This window comes from Anguilla anguilla, chromosome 6 (genome assembly GCF_013347855.1).
Source record: "Anguilla anguilla isolate fAngAng1 chromosome 6, fAngAng1.pri, whole genome shotgun sequence".
Lineage (NCBI taxonomy): Eukaryota > Metazoa > Chordata > Actinopteri > Anguilliformes > Anguillidae > Anguilla > Anguilla anguilla.
In genome coordinates, this window is record NC_049206.1 from 39862013 (window position 1) to 39880583 (window position 18571).

At 44.5% G+C, this 18571-nt stretch overlaps 1 protein-coding gene across 1 annotated transcript; it reads left to right on the plus strand.

Moving 5' to 3' along the window:
- Positions 1-5263: 5263 nt before the first annotated feature.
- Positions 5264-18235, plus strand: calm1b (calmodulin 1b). Its single transcript, XM_035422620.1, has 6 exons — positions 5264-5415; positions 10298-10328; positions 10774-10917; positions 16554-16660; positions 16853-16988; positions 17290-18235. Exons 1-6 carry the CDS (start codon positions 5413-5415, stop codon positions 17316-17318), a joined length of 450 nt encoding a protein of 149 aa, XP_035278511.1. The 5' UTR covers positions 5264-5412; the 3' UTR covers positions 17319-18235.
- Positions 18236-18571: the final 336 nt, after the last annotated feature.

Genomic DNA, 18571 nt, shown 5'->3' on the forward strand with positions numbered 1-18571 from the left:
TCCCCCATTAAAGTATCTTCCTTAGGTAGGAGATCCTAGAGGCTTCCCTCTGCCATGTTGCTAACAGAATTGCTTTCAAGCACGGACCCCAAGTCTTTTTTCATGCGTTGACTAGGTGTAGGTTTAGGGTTGGGCGCGATGACCAGACCAGTTGCTGGAATCAGGAACGACAGTTATATTCAACTGAGAGTCTCTTCAAGCTTCAGCATTGTTTTCAAGTCTATCCTCTTGGCTGGCAAGTGACCAGATTCTGCTTCAAAAGGTCATAGGATATCAGGAAAGGCCTTTTAGTGTCTCTTCTTGGATTTTTTCCCCCTCATTCCTTGATGACAGCACAGTTATCATCCTCAAATGGTTGTGAAGTGAAATCATGACACACATCATCAAATTATGCAGCAACATATGATTATACAGTCATAGCGCTTGACTGTTGTTGTACTCTTAATGACCCATGCCAGTAAAACAAAAAGCAAGGTAAGTGTGGAGGAAACGGTGACGAAAGTCTTTAGTGTAAATATTTATCAGTGTGCAAGAATGCAGGTGTGTATGTTTCCAGGTTGGGAAGATTGAGGGAGTTCACATTCACATTCACATTCACATTCTAGGCCAATAAACACAAATATCAAAGGGCTGTGGACACAAATATACAATGTTACAATTGTATTATACAATATTGCACCCCAACAGGCAAATGCAAAGCACATCACTAAAATCGATATTCCAATATATAGGCTAATTCAATAGCAAGCTGTACACAGCTCTTGTGGATAGTAACATGGATGAGTCCATAATGCAATGAGCATTATTTGTATTTTAATTGTGTAAAAAAAACCTAAGCAAGAGCCTGGACTGGACAAATTGCCTGACGCTTGGTTGGTGAGAGGAGAAATGTTTTTAATCCAATGATAGAAAATGGGACTGCACAAATGGAAACTGTATCAAACTATTATTTCCATGAACTGGATACCGGGGTTAATTGTTACAGATTTTAGAAGGGTTTGTCTTGTGTACATCATTACATGGAACAAGTTCGACAGACAGGGTCCAAGAGGACAGAAACATCCAAAGTGTAGACTGCTCCAGGCTATCCGCCTCTGCAGATAGAATAATGCTAAATGAATTGCAATTAGCTACCAGCGACCCTCCAAGCTAGGATTAATCTGGTTTTACAACAACAGCGAAACAACAAAAATCCCCTTATAAACGTACCAGATGGGAAGACTCTAAAGGGTTGTCAGCTTTTTATTTATTTATATTTATTGTTTTATGAAGCTCCAGTCAGCCCTCTTGTTATATGGGCTGTCTTTTACCAGCTTTACAGTGAATGTAATAAAAATACATTTAAAAAAAATAAAACTATAGATACCCATCATGGCTGCTCTTTCAAGAATCTTTAGGTTCCACGGCCAATATACTTTAAGGAATCCTCCTTCTTGCCACTCTGTATTTTGCCTCACAGATGTTTCAAAAGAAGAAGACCCAATATGAAAGTACTTTTTTTTTTTTAAACACATTTTCAACATACAAAAAGGCCAAGTTACTTACACTTACAAAGCACTTTCTCAAAGTCATTAATGAAAACCTATGATCTACGCCTGGCGTTAAAAGTATTGAAATCAATTTCCAGAAAGTTACAAACCATATCAGCATATTTTGTCTACAACCGACGTAAACGCACACTCCAGAAAGGATAAGTTTGCACCCTGAGTTACGTCCCAAATTCGTCCACCATACCATAACAAGGACAACACAAACTGGAATGCAACAAAGTCCATTGTGGCCATAACAAAACAAAGTTGAAAATAAATTTCCCCAACCTACTATAAACAAACACATTTATTATAAAGACACACAAAAACCAAACCCAAAAACCACAATATATATATAAACAGTCAAAGGTGTGGGACAAAACAGGTTGGGCCAAAGCAGGGCCTACAGAAGACTACTAACCCTAGGCTACTACAAATAGTCATCTTTCCCCCCGATTAAAACAAGAATGGTGAGTCTTCCGCAGGTGTCCTACTCTGACCTAAAACCTAACAAAATGAGCACATAAAAGAAAAAGAATATTCCCCATCCAACATCACACAAAAAGACAGAGAAATAGCCAAATTAAAGCCACAAGTCTGCATCATGGTGAAAGACCCAGCCACAAAACTACTCAACAAAAGCACCTCCTCTTCAGCTGTAGGGCTACAGGCAAGTGAAGCCAAGGCAAGCAGAGGCCAAGGCACAGGTAGGGAGAGAGAAGCACAGATCACCTGCGGGAGGTTAGTTTAATCACCAGCACGTAACACTGGGTTGTCAAGTTAATTTTACAAAATGTAAAAGTTCTTGTAAATTTGCAGCTTAAAATAAATACCGATTGGAAAATAGATAGTATATATAAACAGATAATTAGTCGTACATAGAAACTAAGCAGGGATTGGTGGACTGCAGTGTCACTCATAATTTGCTAACAGTCAATTGGCCACTTTCATCAGATGACTTTGGTCAGGTGTTGTTACTGGCAGATGTAGCTAAATGTTCAATGGGGCAAATTATTGATTGTGGGACTGGAGAATTTGTGATGACAAAATCAGTAGTAAAAAGAAGAAGAAAATCCAAACGACCCAAGTCCGGGGCTTTATTTTACAGACGTGTGAAACTGTATCTGAATTCTGCGCATCTAGGTCAGAAGGTACAGGAGTTAATGTTCTTAAGGGCTGAGAGTCTGTGGTCATTTTTGTAGGAAACCCTGAAAAAAAGTGCCAAGCTTTCGGTACAATATAGGTATGGGACTTGCCCCACCTCAGTGTAACTTGGCAGATGGCATACCTGCCATCCCAATAGTAGCTTGATTAAATAATTTAGACAAATTCCACTGCCAGATCGGAACATTAATCAAGGCTGTTACCACATAAATGTATCAATTGTGGACCGTCAAATAAAACTTAAAACAATCAAAATGAATTTACTTTACCCTTTGTTAGGCTACAGAGTCTTGTGAAAACTAGCAAGGGTAGCCACGTGCTCCTGTCCCACCATGTAAACAGTCGCGGCTATGTGACGTCAGTACAATGAGTGAACGAATGGAACTGTATAAATTCATTGTGTGTGTGTGTGTGTGTGAGATATATATATATATATATATATATATATATATATATATATATATATATCCTAAATAGTACGTAGTGTTAATTTTGCAATTAAATAAAATCAGTGCTTCCCGTACTGTAATACCTTATACATTAAAGTGATGTGTCGGGAAGCTGCTCGAGCGCAGTATTAAGTACCTAGTTTAAATAAATAAATACATAAAAAATAAATAAATAAAACGTGTTAGCTTGAAATGTCTAACTATTATGAACATAAATGCGTTATGAATAAATGCGTTAAATATTGATTGTTTTCGCTGGAATTTTATTAAGTGTTACATTTAACCAACGGATCCGCTTTTAAAATACATTAAAATTGTGTGTGATGTCTGTATTAGTGACAAGCGCATTGACCTGTAAGCATGTGGCTTTCCGCTTGATGCGTTTCTACCATCGACTGTATACACTGCTGTATAAAAGCTCTTGTCCATGTAAATACTTCCGTATAGGTTAGCAACCAATTGAAAATCACGTACTTCCCCACACACAGGAAACTAGCCACGGTTTACATTTTTCATTGTAAAAAATAAAAAGAAATAATATTCCCCGGCTGAGTCCAGCCTTTTGAAAATTACCAAAATCATATGCGCATAAGCTGCAGTAAAGTTAATAAAACAACCCAACATTATACCATCAGCCTCTCTTTTACGTTACTGCATTACATTTCCTAGACTACTGTCCAGCGCCATTGCTTGGCGCATTGCAGATCTTATGTAGCCAATGATAGAGTTCAATACACCGGGCAGAATATTGCAGGTCTGCTGTGACCAATCGGGTGCACCGTCACAAAAAGGACCGCAAATTCTCCAGTGTCAACTGGAAAATAGGCCTTAAATCTAAGAGTATCCTTCCACTGAAAGTAGTGCCTAGATTTCGATCTCGAGGTTCAGTGCGATAGGGGTTGTCTCCTTGAATTACGGCTCGCAATTGATTAGGCCGAGGACGGATGGCATCGCCACAAAGGCGACCTGCAAGATCGTTTTTATGAATACAGTTTTCTAAAAACACAGTGTGATTGCATTATTTCGCTTGCTAGAACGTTCTGTAATGGTGGACTTTTGGTGATTTGTCAGGCAATCTATAATTTCTACAATGAAGAAACAGAATAGAAAACGTGTAAAATATAAACATGTCTGATACGTTTGTATCATATATTTAGGATGTATTCCAGTGTCTTTTTAATGTCATGCCGCAGAAGATGCAACGCATGAGCACAGATGAGAGCTTCGATCAGTTGCACCAAACACCCCAGCCCCTGAAATTGTCTGTCCCCAAAAAACTCGGAACACTTGTGGCTCTACACATTGCATTGTGACGCCACAAAGCAGAGGAAATAAGTTTTATTTATTTATTTATTTATTTATTCATTCATTTTAATTTCCCCTTTTGTGCAGTTTACTGAATAGTGAACTTTTGTTCACTATTTTACTATTTTATGGATTTTAACATTTGTTTTACCAGGAGGGTCCTACTGAGAGAAATAATTTATTTTCCTGGGAGACCTGTCCAAAAGGGCAGTAAAGGTTTAAAAGCATGTTCCATACACTATCGACTATATGTATATAACTACACACACAGCTACTACAAGGTTAGACTTCTATGTGAAACTGTGAGTGTTAGAAGAGCCAACAGTAGTCCTTCCAGTCGTATTCACTTGGTTTTAAAAACAAAAAACAGCATCAGCGCAAATTATTGCCTGTTTGTGCAAAAAAAAAAAAAAAAAGTTAGTGTTCTTTGTTGACAGTTAGGTGTCAGTTTGGAATAATAGATTGCCTTAAAACCAGTTAACTATTAAACATGAACGTTCGTACGCACACAATTTTAAATACTGGGAATAATTTGTAAGAACAGACCACTCTGAATAAGAGCATTTTGCAAATGAATGGAATGAAAAATTATGTAAATAGATATTGTGAGCTTCAGGAAAGATCTTCACCTCTTTGGAAGTCGGGACACACGGGGCAGGACGTTTAGCCTACCTGAATGCGGTATTCAACGCTTACAACCAGGAGGTGATCTTTGGGATCCACATATGCTATTGTTGTGATCGGTCTCCGCCTCGTTTTGATGTTGTTTAGGGAGGAGCGTGGAGTTGCGCTCCTGCAGTGTAGAAATAAGGAAGTGGCTTGGGTCTCAGTGGCGGAGGAATACACAGCTATATAGAACCTGACCACAGAGGATACACACCTACCTGCCTGCTAGTAGATATCTATTTGGGAGCCGGCTGTCCGCGTAGTCTAGCTGTAGATACCCAGATCAATTGCCGACAAAAATGGTATGTATTGGAACTTAGCTTCTTTAGTGCGATGATGTGATTTTAATATTATATTAGGGAACAAACGGGCATTTCGACGTAGATTCCCTGATTGACAACTAGCTAGCAAGCCGATTATTTGTGTAGAGCTTGCTAGCTAGCTAATAACGTTCGATGGCTTACATCGGGAAACGTAGCCACCATTGTGATCAGAGTAGGTACGTCCCAAGCTAAGTTGCATTGGGGTGTGAAGATAGTCAAATTGATGAGAATATTAACGCTAGGCTCTGGTTTAAAGTACCGTCAAGTCTTTTCGACGCGGCGTCGTTCGCGAGTGAGACTCCGCGTGAGCTAATGTCAAATGTGCGCATTTTTGAAGGCAGCTCTTGTCGCTTTAGCTGCATCGGAGATTTTAGGTCAGATTGCTTTCATTCTTAGTGGCGATTAACGTTGAACCACATTGGGATTATATGATGATATAACGTGGCTATTCACCTGGAGAATTAAAGTGATACATTTGAAACATAAGCGAGAAACACAGCGGCGTCAGCAGCGACCAAGCCCCAGCGAATCTTGATATTTTTGTCAAGCAGTTGGGGGAAGCCTTTCGAACGGAATATATTTGCATATGTTTAGACTCCTTTGCTTACAAACTAGCTACCTACTAGATCGTAGATTTTACCTTGTAACTTTCTTGTTAACTTAGTCTATAATTGCATTTGCTATAACGTTATAGACTTCCAGATAATCTTGTTCTGAATTGTGAGGGTAGCTAGTATTGCTGGTTTGGTGGAAATGGGTTTAGTAAACTTGCTGCAGAATGAAATACGATTAAAGGACAGCGCGCATTTTCCTTTGCCCATACTGAACCCGTTGATCAAGCCTGTTTACATATCTAATCAGCTGGTATAGCTGTTATATTTGTAGAGCTCTTTCGATTTAGCATTTCAAAATGATATCCAATCGCTTTATCGTTGTAATAATCCACTAACATACACGCAGAAATTGTATTGACTGCTGTGTGACTGAGATGTGCCCATATGCCGTCATGAAACGAACCGTTCGATAATGGTTCAATCCAGTCGATTGATGAGAAGTTTATGTGGCCTGGAACGTTAATTGAAACTATACGGGTGAATGTGTAATACGGGCAGACTAATAATTCCAGGGCGGTGATGTTATACCGGTATTATATTATGCTGTCTGTTTTTCCGGCAGAATTATTGCGAATGGGTTGAAACCTGGCTCGTACACAAGTGGGATTTATTAGCGTCCTTGGGTACACCCTGCACATACCAAACATTGTACTGCATAGCAACACACTTCCTACACCTAGCATTGCAGTCTGTTAAAGCGGCGACTTTTATCTCTGGTTTTATTGCGCTGAGTTCGTCAAAGCACCGATTAAACTGTGTCTTCTTGGACCATTCTATTTCAACCGTTGATTGTCCCGCAAGGCTGGTTACCTCAAACAACCCGTGCATAGAAGAGTCTGAACTGTTATTACCTTATTCGCCAAGAAAGATCGTAAAGGCGATCAGAGACTCTGGAAACAGAAGGCCAGTTAGCACAAAACACCAGGGTCATTCATACTGGAGCGTTTTGTGCTGCGTCGGTCTGTGTGAGGCCAGCTATTCATTGAGTTGTCCATTGTATGATAAAGCAAAGATACGGGCTCTGCTTGGTTTGATGGTTTAAACTGCTCTAGAACATCACTGTGTATTCATAAGTAATTTTATATTTTGAGTAATTGTAGTCAGTGCTGATGTACTTAATGTGAAATAACTCCTATATTAAGATTAATTCACCCTTTTTAATACACAATAGGCTGGTTTACAGCCTTGAGTTTCCTAAAACAATTAAAGAAATTACACACATTCTGTGCCCCCTAGAATTCAGGGTTTTGACTTTGGCTCATGGTCAGAAAGTACCTTTAACAAGGGCACCAACACAGACGCTCCTGTTCCCCCTGGATTCAAACTCAAAACAATCCAGTTTATGGTCTAGTTTTTAACCCCAATGTATGTGACATTGGCTAAATGACCCAAGCGAGGGACTTTGGGCATTGGGAAATGGTGCAGTTCCACAGTGTCGCTATCCGAGTACGCGGGGGGAGAAAAAAAGCACCTGTTATGTTAGGGCGAAGGAGCTGGCAGTCATTACACGCAACTCATCTGCGGGTGCCTGTCTAAGACCCCAGAATAATCCCGCTGTGCGTCAGCTACTGCTGAAGAGACCAGTGCACCGGAGAGAAGGCCCACGTTTTGGACCTGCTTTGGGACACTTGGGCTTGAACACGGCTGTCCTAATAGAGATGTGTACTTGCCTGCCCTTACATCCCATACCAGTGTTTGGCAGAGCCAGTAACAGGAAGGACATTTAATTTGTTGCGGTCCAGATATAATGCTCAGCAGTTTGTGAAAACATACCTTATATGGAAAATATTAGCCTAGCCACCGTTTAATCAGTTTGCCTATCCTAACCTCTTCTAAAGCTTAAGCCAAAGGTGTAGCATCAGCTAGATGGGTGTGTATGTGTTCCCAAACAAGAACCTTGTTGCCATTAGTGATGTGTGGGTGTGTGGCATCACAAAATATCCAAACGTCTACAGAAACATGTGGAATTTTTCCTTCCCTCACACCCATCAGTGGTGGCTACAGTGTAGTGTTGTGATTGGCCACAGGGGCATGCCTTGCGACTTGGGAATCGGAACACTATTCCATTTGATGAGGTGTAAACAGAGAAATTTGCGTGTGGCATTTTCCCAAGCAACCCCCTCCGCCCAGTGCTGTCCCTGTAGCACAAGCCCCGGACAGGAAGGTTTGGTGTACGCTCAGATTGTATTGGACAGCGGGGGGCGCTGTTGTGACTGCTGCGGTGGGGCCGGCTGCGGGGGAACACCCTCCTGGCCGTGTGCCAAGGGAGTGCCACCAGTGTGTCACCGCCCAGCCCGCGTAGAAGTGCCGCAAAGACAGAGAGCTAGAAAGAGAGTGGGAGAGCGAGAAGAGAAAGCGAGAGCCACAGGAGTGGAGAGAGATGGAGAAATGGAGAAAAACAGAGGGAGTGGGAGGGAAATAATGAAAAAGTCAGGGATGTAGAGGGATGGATGGAGTGAGGGAGGGAGAGAGTGGGACGGTGATGCTGCAGGGTTGACGCAGTGTCCGGCTGCCCCGCCCCCCCCCCCCCACTCACCCCACGTGTCCGCTTAAGAATGAGCTCTCTCTCTCTGGATGAAGTGGGTCACAGGACCATGTCCCCTACAGTACATTGGGATTGCCCCAGCTCCACCGCAAGCGATCCGATAGTCGCGTGAGCTGTAACGGGAACCAGGCTTTGGAAGCTTGGAAAGCCCAGCACAGTGAGGAGCCTGATTGTTCTTCAGCAGGGCTGCTCGTACCGCTTCCTGAAGGTCTATCATCCAATAGGTTTTCATTTCAACCCTAGTTCTACTCTCACACCTGATTCTGCTAATTAGCAGCTCAATGAGATCTGTAACTGTTGAATGAGGTCTGGAGTTAAGGGCTGGAGTGAAAACCAACTGGACGTTAGATCTTCAGGAGCAGGGCTGGGCAGCCCTGTCGTTCACTGTAGCACCTCACAGGGCAGCCCGTGGTCAGGCGAGGCGAGGCGAGGGAGAGGCTGTTCATCAGACAAACGGCTGAACGAACACTTGGGTCTGCTGAGCGCAAGTTCTGCAAAGCCCCAGTCTGAAGCTCCTGGCCCTGTCCTCCCGTTCTCTCTGCTCTCGATCTCAGGCTCCTGGTCTCTGTCCTCTTGGTCTCTGGCTCCTGGTCTCGGTGCTCTTGGTCTCGGTGCTCCTGGTCTCTGTGCTCTTGGTCTCTGTGCTCCTGGTCTCTGGCTCCTGGCTCTGTGCTCCTGGTCTCTGGCTCCTGGCTCTGTGCTCCTGGGTCTGTGCTCCCGATCTCTGGCTCCTGGTCTCTGTTTTCTGGCTCTGTGCCCCCGGTCTCTGGCTCCTGGCTCTGCGCGGCACGATGTAGAACCCAGCCCAGCTTTCCGCAGCGGACAGCGGTGGGCAGACGGTCCAGCCTGGTCAGGGAATGGGAGGTTTGAGGGGATGGACCGTGCGTACGTCTCCACGCCTGGGGCCGCGTAGAATGGGCTCCGCGCAGAGCTGCCCCTTCAGTCTGCGGGACACCAGGAACACTGAGAAAAGCCAAGCGCCGGCGGGGGAGAAACACCGGGCCAGTCGGACCCAGAGCCTGGCGACTGACCTGACAGACTAGCATGGATCCGTCAGGGCGCGGCTGTTTGAAATGCTGCGTTTGTCTAGTAAAGTGTTTTAAGGTACGTGGTCCAATCGCGTTATGCCTTGGGGGGAAAAAAGCCAGGCTGTCGCTGGCAGACAGGGTGGAGTCCCGCAGTACACGGTTAAAAGTGACCCGGTGTCTGACCTGAGGGTTGAATGAAGCTGGCGGAGGGGCAGGGTCGCCAGTGCCGTTTGGAGAAGTCCTCCTTCTGCAAAGATGCAGTACAAGTTCTGGCACAGCTGTGTTGGATTACTTTGAATTTGTGCACCACTGGCCAAGGTGTTCTCGTTTGCTGTCCTCAGCCAGTCCGGGCTCCCTTGCTTTCCCTCAACCAATCGGCTTGCAGTGTACGGAATACCGCGCGGTAGTACGGAAGGAAACCAGTACATATTTTCTACGCTTCGGTGCAGAATGGAGAAGGTCGTAACGGTCCATTTCAGGAGAGCAAACCGTTCTATTTCTGACATCAGCGTAGTAGTTTCCTGTTATCTACTCAAACTTTTAGCCTGTGTGCATTCGTGCATGGGAGAAACTGATATCAAAAATAAGTGCACGCTGTTGTCAGACTCCTGGAAAAATGCAAAGCGTGAAACAACCACTGAACGAGTCTTTCTCTCCTTTCCCCCTCCCCACAGGCTGACCAATTAACAGAGGAACAAATCGCTGGTAAGTTTTGAACAATACTCAAACTAATAAATGCATGCATTTCTGTTGCAGCGATGTGATTGGTTGATCTGGATGATGCATAAATCAGTTTTTTCTCATCATGCTGAAAGCGTTCATTTTAATTTGTTCGGGGAACAATCCCTTTTGTTAATTAAAGCTTAGTTGAGGGTAGAGGACTAGGGCAGTTTTAGCATGTAGCCGATATATGTAATATTTCATATCAACATCGCATGAAAATAGCAACCTGATATAACAAAGTGTCCCAGTGCAAAATTGTGTTGATGACTGTGCGAGGTGAAACATCGCAGGAACGCACATGATGCATCGTACGGCTCGTGCTTCAGAACATCGGCTTTTGTTCCGGAAGCCGATGCCAGCCGCCGCGTGACGGAACTGTGGTTGTTACAAGCGAACGTTTCTTTCTCTCGCCTCCTCGCGGTTCCAGAGTTCAAGGAGGCCTTTTCCTTATTCGACAAGGACGGCGATGGCACCATCACGACGAAAGAGCTGGGCACGGTGATGAGGTCACTGGGACAGAACCCCACGGAGGCGGAGCTTCAGGACATGATCAACGAGGTGGACGCCGACGGTGAGCGTTCCTCCCCGGCTCTCGGTGGGAGCGGGAGGTTTCGGTGACACCCCCCCGCCCCCTCCCCACAGGACCATTTACATGGAGTGTGACATGCAAGAGCTAACTTGCTTGTACAGAGCAGCATAAAGGGGTAATGTTAGCTCTGGTCTTGTAACCGGATGGGTGGGGGTTCGATTTTTTTCTTTTACATTTTTTAATTTTTAATTATTATTATTATTATTATTATTATTATTATTTTATTTTTTGGTGGGGTGCTGCCAGGGCTGGGCGATACACCACGGCGATAATTATTGACTGCGGTACGGGCCGTTGGCAGCTTGTGGTGTATGGCCTTTTTTTTTTTTTGTCAACCATGATTCAGAGGCCACGTGAAATACTTCTGGGGAAAAAACTATTATCTATTGGGTGACCGCAAGACAGCCTATCAGCAGCAAGGCAAAATTGACAAAAACACATCACGCGAAGGCTGTACGACCTTTGGCTGTCTGATTAGCGGTGGGTGTACAGTTCCTATCGGGGACACATTTGACTAAAGGGATTCGTTCTCGTTCAGACTCAGGAGAACGACTGGTTCCTGCTTGAGACTCGTTCTTCGTGAATGAGAAAGCGAGTCTTGCAGAGACTGAAAACTCCAGGCGGCCGAAGAGAGAGCTCAGCTCGGTCTTGCAGGCTCATTCTCAAACTGATTCAGTGAAGAACTGTTCAGAAACAAGTCACCTTTGTGTTCTTTGTTGGTGAATTCCTACAGTAGACCGTTGTTATGCTCTTCAGATGTTTTTCGCAACATTGAACCTACATTTAAAAATAAATACATCCATTTTTGTGCTATTTACTAATGTAGGATTTACTCACAAATAATTGGCGGAAGTTTTGAAATTGTTTGCAATCAAAGGGTTAATTATAACAATATAAGCTAAAAAGAGCACAATATTTAGCAATATTTCTAATGAATTTATTAGTACAGAATCCATTGGAAAATGCATACTGAAAACATGTCCTTTTTTGTTCACGTTTTATTTAGCCTACGTTATGTCACATAATCAAAGAGTTGGGCTAATGGCTGAAAGCCAGTTGCTTTTCATTTCACTCAGGCGAGCGTTCGTCATTGCAATACGAGGACATCGGAGGGAGGGAGTGGTAGAACTGCTGAGTGCGGAACTCATTGCCGACCCGGTTCCTTTTATTTATTTGTTCCTCATTGCCTCCGCTTTCAGGTCAGGAACTGTTGCCTTCAATCACACCGATTGGGAGAGGCTCGGAGAGCACGCCCCTCTCTAGAGGATCAATGCTGTCATTGGCTAATGGCTATTACGGAGCCCAATGATGAAAACTGCTAAATAGGCGTGCAGCTTGAGCAAATGGGAGGCTTCAACAAATGGGAAGTTAGCAACTTACTGATAGCTGAACCAAAGGAACGAATCCTTACATGAAGTTTTTGTTTTGTTCACTAAAATGATGCGTTCAAAAAGTACAAAGTGTTCACGAGCCAAACACCAGTATGTCTTATCGGCACCCAATCTGTAAGTGGTTACATTTTTTAATCCAGAAGCATTTCACACAGCCTCTTTAGTTTGTATACCGTTTCAGGTATAATTTAAAAAGGAAAAAGACAAAAAGAAAGTTAATGCCTCATATGGTGGCGAAGACCGTTATTGCATTCAGTAATTATCATTGTGGTATGCCATCCCAGTGATAGGTACTGGTCTTGTTACATTACATTACATTACATTACAGGCATTTAGCAGACGCTCTTATCCAGAGCGACTTACACAACTTTTTACATAGCACTTTACATTGTATCCATTTATACAGCTGGATATATACTGAAGCAATGCAGGTTAAGTACCTTGCTCAAGGGTACAACGGCAGTGTCCTTACCCGGGAATCGAACCTGCAACCTTTCGGTTACAAGCGCAGTTCCTTACCCACTGTGCCACACTCCGTCCTCCGTCCTCTTGTGCCTTTGAGAACGGCATAACCTGAATCGCTAACATGCAAACCCATCCTACCGTCGGAATAGACGACGCATGCACCTGTTAACTATGGCAGCAAGGTCTGTGCTGGGGTCTCTGCCAAGCGCGCGGTATAAGTCATGCGAAATCATGAGTCACGTAAATAAAGATCGCAGGTGGAGTGGAAATCCCCCGCCCCTACCCCCCCCCCCCCCCCCCTCCTGCTGAGATCCCGCGTAGCTTGCACTATTGACTGCGCTGCAATCCGCTGGAAACGCACACGCAGCTGTTTTCCGCCTAGCGTCCGATCAACCGGGGCGACGCGCGGCCTTCTGCCGTTCCGAACGGACACGGCCCTCACTCCCGTAAAACGGCGCCGCGTGAGCCGTCCACTCCCACGGACGGCCCGGGGCGAGGCCGCCCGCAGCCTCTCTCTCTCTCTCTCTCTCTCTCCCGCGTTTCCGCGCGCGGCGAGACCGCGAAGGAGCGGAGCGGCAATTTTAAGTGCCGCCGTTCAAGAACAAACTGTTCTGTACAAGTACTGAGGGAAGAGAGTGGAGGAGGGGGGGAAGGGGATGAATGTTCTTATCAAGGCTTGTTCTTTTTCTAGGTCAATCAAATTAGAATTCAGAAAGCAGCTTGTGCATGGTTTCTTCCCGATATAAATTACTCAGACGTGTTACTTTCTGTACAGTAAAGATTATTATAGCGTTGGCGCGTGCGTCTCAAACACGGAATCATTACGCTACCGTGACTGTTATTTTGCAAAATTGCCGTTTGGAGAGAAACACTGGAAATGCATTTAATTGCATTCATTAGCATTCTCCCCAGTGAACACACGCAGGCTTATGCAAAATGATGTGTGTGATAAATGCAGCAACATTTCCCCTGCTCTTTTCTTCCCCCCTATTTGCATCTAAATGTTCTATTGGGAGTCAATAGAGCGGCCTATGTATCTGTGTCACTGTGCTCTATTTTTCTCTATCTAGCAAAACCCAAGGTGCGGCTAAAGCCTAGGAAATACTGGGAATGACCGTGACGGAGAGCACACCCCCCCCCCCCCCCCCCCTCCCCAACCAATCCAAGTGTATAGGGTTAAAATACCAATGCCTTGGCTCAAGATGACATGGCGATATGGAGCAGTTTTAACTGAAATGTAAATACAGCCCTTCCGTCTCCGTGTGGAAACTGGTCTCTTCGGTGCTCCAGCGAAATGAGGGTTCGCCGTCTCTGTGGAATGAGCGGTGGCTCCCTGACAGGTTGTGTCATGCTGGGTGTAACGGCTGTTAAAACTCTTTTCTAGACTCTGCTGGCCCTTTGCAAATATTTGTTTTCAGTGCAGGTGTCTCTGCTCTGTAATAGCTGCTGGCTCTCATTTTAAGTGTGACTACGTACTGAGGCGATATTGTGGTTGAGGAGCTGGACTCACAACCTCAGGGTTACGAGTTGAATTCCCAGGTGGGGTACTGACGCCGTACCCTTGAGCGTGTTGTAAATTCGGGAACTGTCAGTGAAAATGTGCGACTTAAAGGGCTAGTGTGTATTAAAATTCAAAATACAAAATTCTCAAATGGTGCATTCTAAGAAGTAGAATAATAAATAAATGTTCAATATGGAAAAAAAAGCAAATCTGCATGAGGAGACTAAATAAATAGTACTGGTTGCATATGTCCTTCTGGTTATGGTGTAGGTTAAATGGAAATCCTGGTAATGAGCAGAAAGGCATCAAGAAAAATGGGGGAGGGGAGGGGTGGAAGAACAAACACCCTTTAGGGCTCTGCATGCCTGCCGTCTACCAGGAACCTGGCCTTCCTCGGGCTCAGTTTCCCGTGGGATTGTTTTTGGGGAGCGCGAGCGCGTGGCGGTTCCTCGCTGCAGGGTCACGCGGTAGACGGGGTGGCAGACGGCCCGGCCCGGTCAGCCGGGGGCCACCACAACAAAAAGTGCCGGCTTTTCTGCGCGCCTCACGCGGGATCGGTGGACGAAAGAGCCAATCAGCAGCTGTTGTTTTGGCCAGCGTGGCCGTTGAGACGAGGGCAGAGCTTCACAGCGCTGTTTCCGGGGACCTTCCGTACCGTGACGGCCCTCGTCCCAGCCGAGCTCATGGGTAATTAGGTCCGATCAAGCTGTTAATGGACTGCTGATCTGATCTAATTTGACACACTGTATTAGTTCAGCCATGCAGTGTCTTAGAATTATGTAATGTCATGTTTCCTCACCCGTGAATGTGTTTATTCAGCATATATTTAATCTTCCCTTGAGTATGTTCAGCACGACTTTCTTAAGCTTAATTACACAGTAAGTTAAATAAAATCAAAAGAATTGCTCCCTTCTTGTCCACATTACAAATTACTAACAGAAACGTGCCTGCTTTGCTGTACTGTCCTTTGTTAGAACAATATTGGTACAAAAAAGCTTTAACAAAGATCTAACAACGGTTCATTGTGAAGTTATTCATTCATTCTTAATCAAATCCGGACTGTTATTCGGTGAACGGTGATCAGACCTAATTCTTATGGAGGGAATGTAAGTAAGAGGTTCACAACTTTACTCAACACTCATTTCAGTGCGTTTCGACACGCATGTATAAAGGGATGTGTAAAACGGGTCATTATTAACTGTCCACCTCAGAAGTGTATTTAGCACAGGGCTGCCCAACCCTTTTCCTGGAGGTCTACCGTCCGATAGGTTTTCACTCCCACCCTAAGAAACCGCTTCTCATTGGACAGCTAGAGATCTTGAGCTGCTAATTAGTATAATCAGGTGTGCCAAATTAGGGTTGAAATGAAAACCTGCCGGATCGTAGATCTCCAGGAACAGGTTAGCCTTGACTGAAAACTGTAAATGTGTAAGAAATGACGTGATCAAAATATTACAAGCACAGACCAGATTCATTTAATCAATTATTATTTCGCTTTATTTATTAATATTAACAAAATGCATTTCAAAGTGGGGGAAAACATTTTTTTTCTCATTGACACCGTGAATTGAAGAGCCTGAGTTTCCTGGAGGTTGCATTGCTTAATTCCCAGGTGGGACATCACTGTACTGTACTGCAGTAATGTCTTTAACCTGAACGCTTTGATAAATATTCAGCTGTACAGAGAATACGTAACCTTTTTATGTAAAGTAAGTCACACTGCTCAAACGCAGATGAAGTCCTTTGTCTCCGTCTGCACCAGAGGCAGTCACGCGAGATTGGAGTCGCAGGGAAGTTGCAGTCTCTTGTGAATGCCTTCACTAAATCTCAGGATGACTTATTTAATTTTCTTGCGCTCAGAGTTACAGTGTGCTAGAAGTGCTGTCACTGTGAGAGCTGATACCCACCCCCCCCACCCCCCACCCCCAAATGTGTGGTCAGTTCTGCTGGCAGCACTGTTCCCTGAGACCAGTAGATCACGCCTTTTCACGCTCAAGAGCCTGTCACCAGTCTCATCCCTCAACACTCTGGGTTTAATCTCACACTGGTCATATAAGTCAATACATTTAAAAAATGGCTGTTGCCTCATTCTGGGTTCTCCCTCCATCACGGAGCTTGATAAAAAAGACGCAAAGCACTTAAAGAAACAGACGTGCGAGAGGGCTGCCGCTGCCCCATCCTCTGGGTTCCAGTGTGTGAGTGGTTGAGCACCTCTTCGATGGGTCTTCCAGTGGAGCTGACTCTGCCTCGCTCTTCCCCAGGCAACGGAACCATCGACTTCCCAGAGTTCCTGACCATGATGGCCAGGAAAATGAAGGACACAGACAGCGAAGAGGAGATCCGCGAGGCCTTCCGGGTATTTGACAAGGTGCGTTCCCATAGCGACTCCGTGCCCCGCTGGTTGGCACCGAATCGTTAGTAGCTTGCTGGCTTCATTGGAAAAAACGAAAGGATGTTCCCTGTACTTCCTCCAGCTGATTCAGTCTCTCTCTCTCTCTCTGTCTATCTTGCTATACACTTTCTTTTTCTTTCCTTCCTCCCTCCCTCCTTCGTTCTCCAGGATGGAAACGGTTACATCAGTGCAGCCGAGCTCCGTCACGTCATGACCAACCTGGGGGAGAAGCTAACGGACGAGGAGGTAGACGAGATGATCAGAGAGGCGGACATCGATGGCGACGGGCAGGTCAATTACGAAGGTAACAGCTCCTATTCAGCGCCTGTCAGTTCCTCCTACCTGTAGACGGGGGCCTGCTGACCTGTGAAATACGGAGCAGATTCAGGTCTTTCCCTGGTACGGTTCACAGTGAGGGCTTCTGGGAAAATACTGTATGGGATCCATAAACGAACTACCGCGTGAGCCTTAGACGATTTGTCTCTGAACTTTTTAACACTCTTTCCCTTTGATTGAAAAATTAACAAGCCACTTGAGTAGCCTTTATGTTTTGACTGTCTTTCAAAACAGCCCTGTTTTTATGCTCTCTTTTTGTCTCTCCACAGAATTTGTACAAATGATGACTGCAAAATGAAGCTCTCCTGACCTTTCCCTCTCCCTCTTAGAAGAAAAAAAAAAATCAGTCAAATGTTTTACTTACCTCTTGCAAAAATGTTCATTTATTCATACTGTTTCTGTATAGAAAACACGATTGAATGTTGAGGAAAAAAAACTTCTGTTCCCACAGAAAGAAAAAGATACAAAAAAAAATATATCTGCATGAAATGGTTAGTGGTCTCCTCCCAAATGCCTGTGCTACCTTTAAACAGACCGGAAGCGCTTTGGCTTCGCCTGCTCGTACTCATGTTTGGGCCGGCCATTTTCTTTCTCCTCTTATTTTATTAATGCATGCGGCTTGTGGCTGGGGCACTCTGCGGCCAATTTAAAAAAACAAAAACGAAAAAACAACAAAAAAAAGACAAAAAAAAAACCCGCGCTGATTCCACCGGAAGTGGCGTTATCGTCTGTATGGTTACGTGGTTCGCACTGGGAGACGGAGAAGTTCACCGTCGGAGATTGAAACTCAGAAGACTGAAGCAAGTCGCTGTGTGTTCCAACAATACGAATAAAATAGAAATGGGGGGTGGGTGGGGGGGAGGGGCAAGTAAAAAGTAGTTTGGCATGTGGGCATCTCAAAACTGTCCTTTGTTGTGCATTGCACTCCTGGGGGGAGGATGGGAATTGTGTGGAGGTGATTGTGTCTGATTGTGATCGTTTACAAAATGGAGTCATTCTTTCGGCAAGGAAAACAGTTGACCTTAACGACTTCTGTTTTCTGCATAATGGCAGGAGTGTGTGGAACGGTCTTGTGTATCTACAGTACTTAGGATTTCAGCACAAAAAAAGTCTTCAAAGCTGTTCATCTGAATACAGTTTTCGTTCATTCCAAGTTGTACATGCTAGTCTTTTAATTTTTTTTCCAATAAAAGACCATGAACTTTATAAACTGAATAATTTTGAGTCTCATTTTTTTGGAGGGGGACTGGAGAATGTGAGTGACGTCAGTCCTCATCTGCCTTGTCTTCGTTCTCAGGAAAGGACATGTCTTCTCTTGCTTTCACTGAGGAATGTTGGGATAACTGGCTGCTTGACATTTACAGTCTGGCTAGGGGCACTCCTTGACAGCTTTCAGAACATTTCCTTTAAAACCGTAATCTACTGAAGTTGGAGGTCAATCCAGTAATACTGGATTTAGTTTGAGAGCTTCTTTTCATGGTGCCCAAGGCCGATATCACATACACTCATATATACATGTATACTCGTATCTGGCCCTGATGGCCAATAGTA

Coding starts and splice junctions, on each gene's coding strand:
- calm1b (XM_035422620.1), top strand. Junction 10,918..16,553: donor CAACGAGGTGGACGCCGACG/GTGAGCGTTCCT, acceptor GCTCTTCCCCAG/GCAACGGAACCATCGACTTC. Junction 16,661..16,852: donor CCTTCCGGGTATTTGACAAG/GTGCGTTCCCAT, acceptor TTCGTTCTCCAG/GATGGAAACGGTTACATCAG.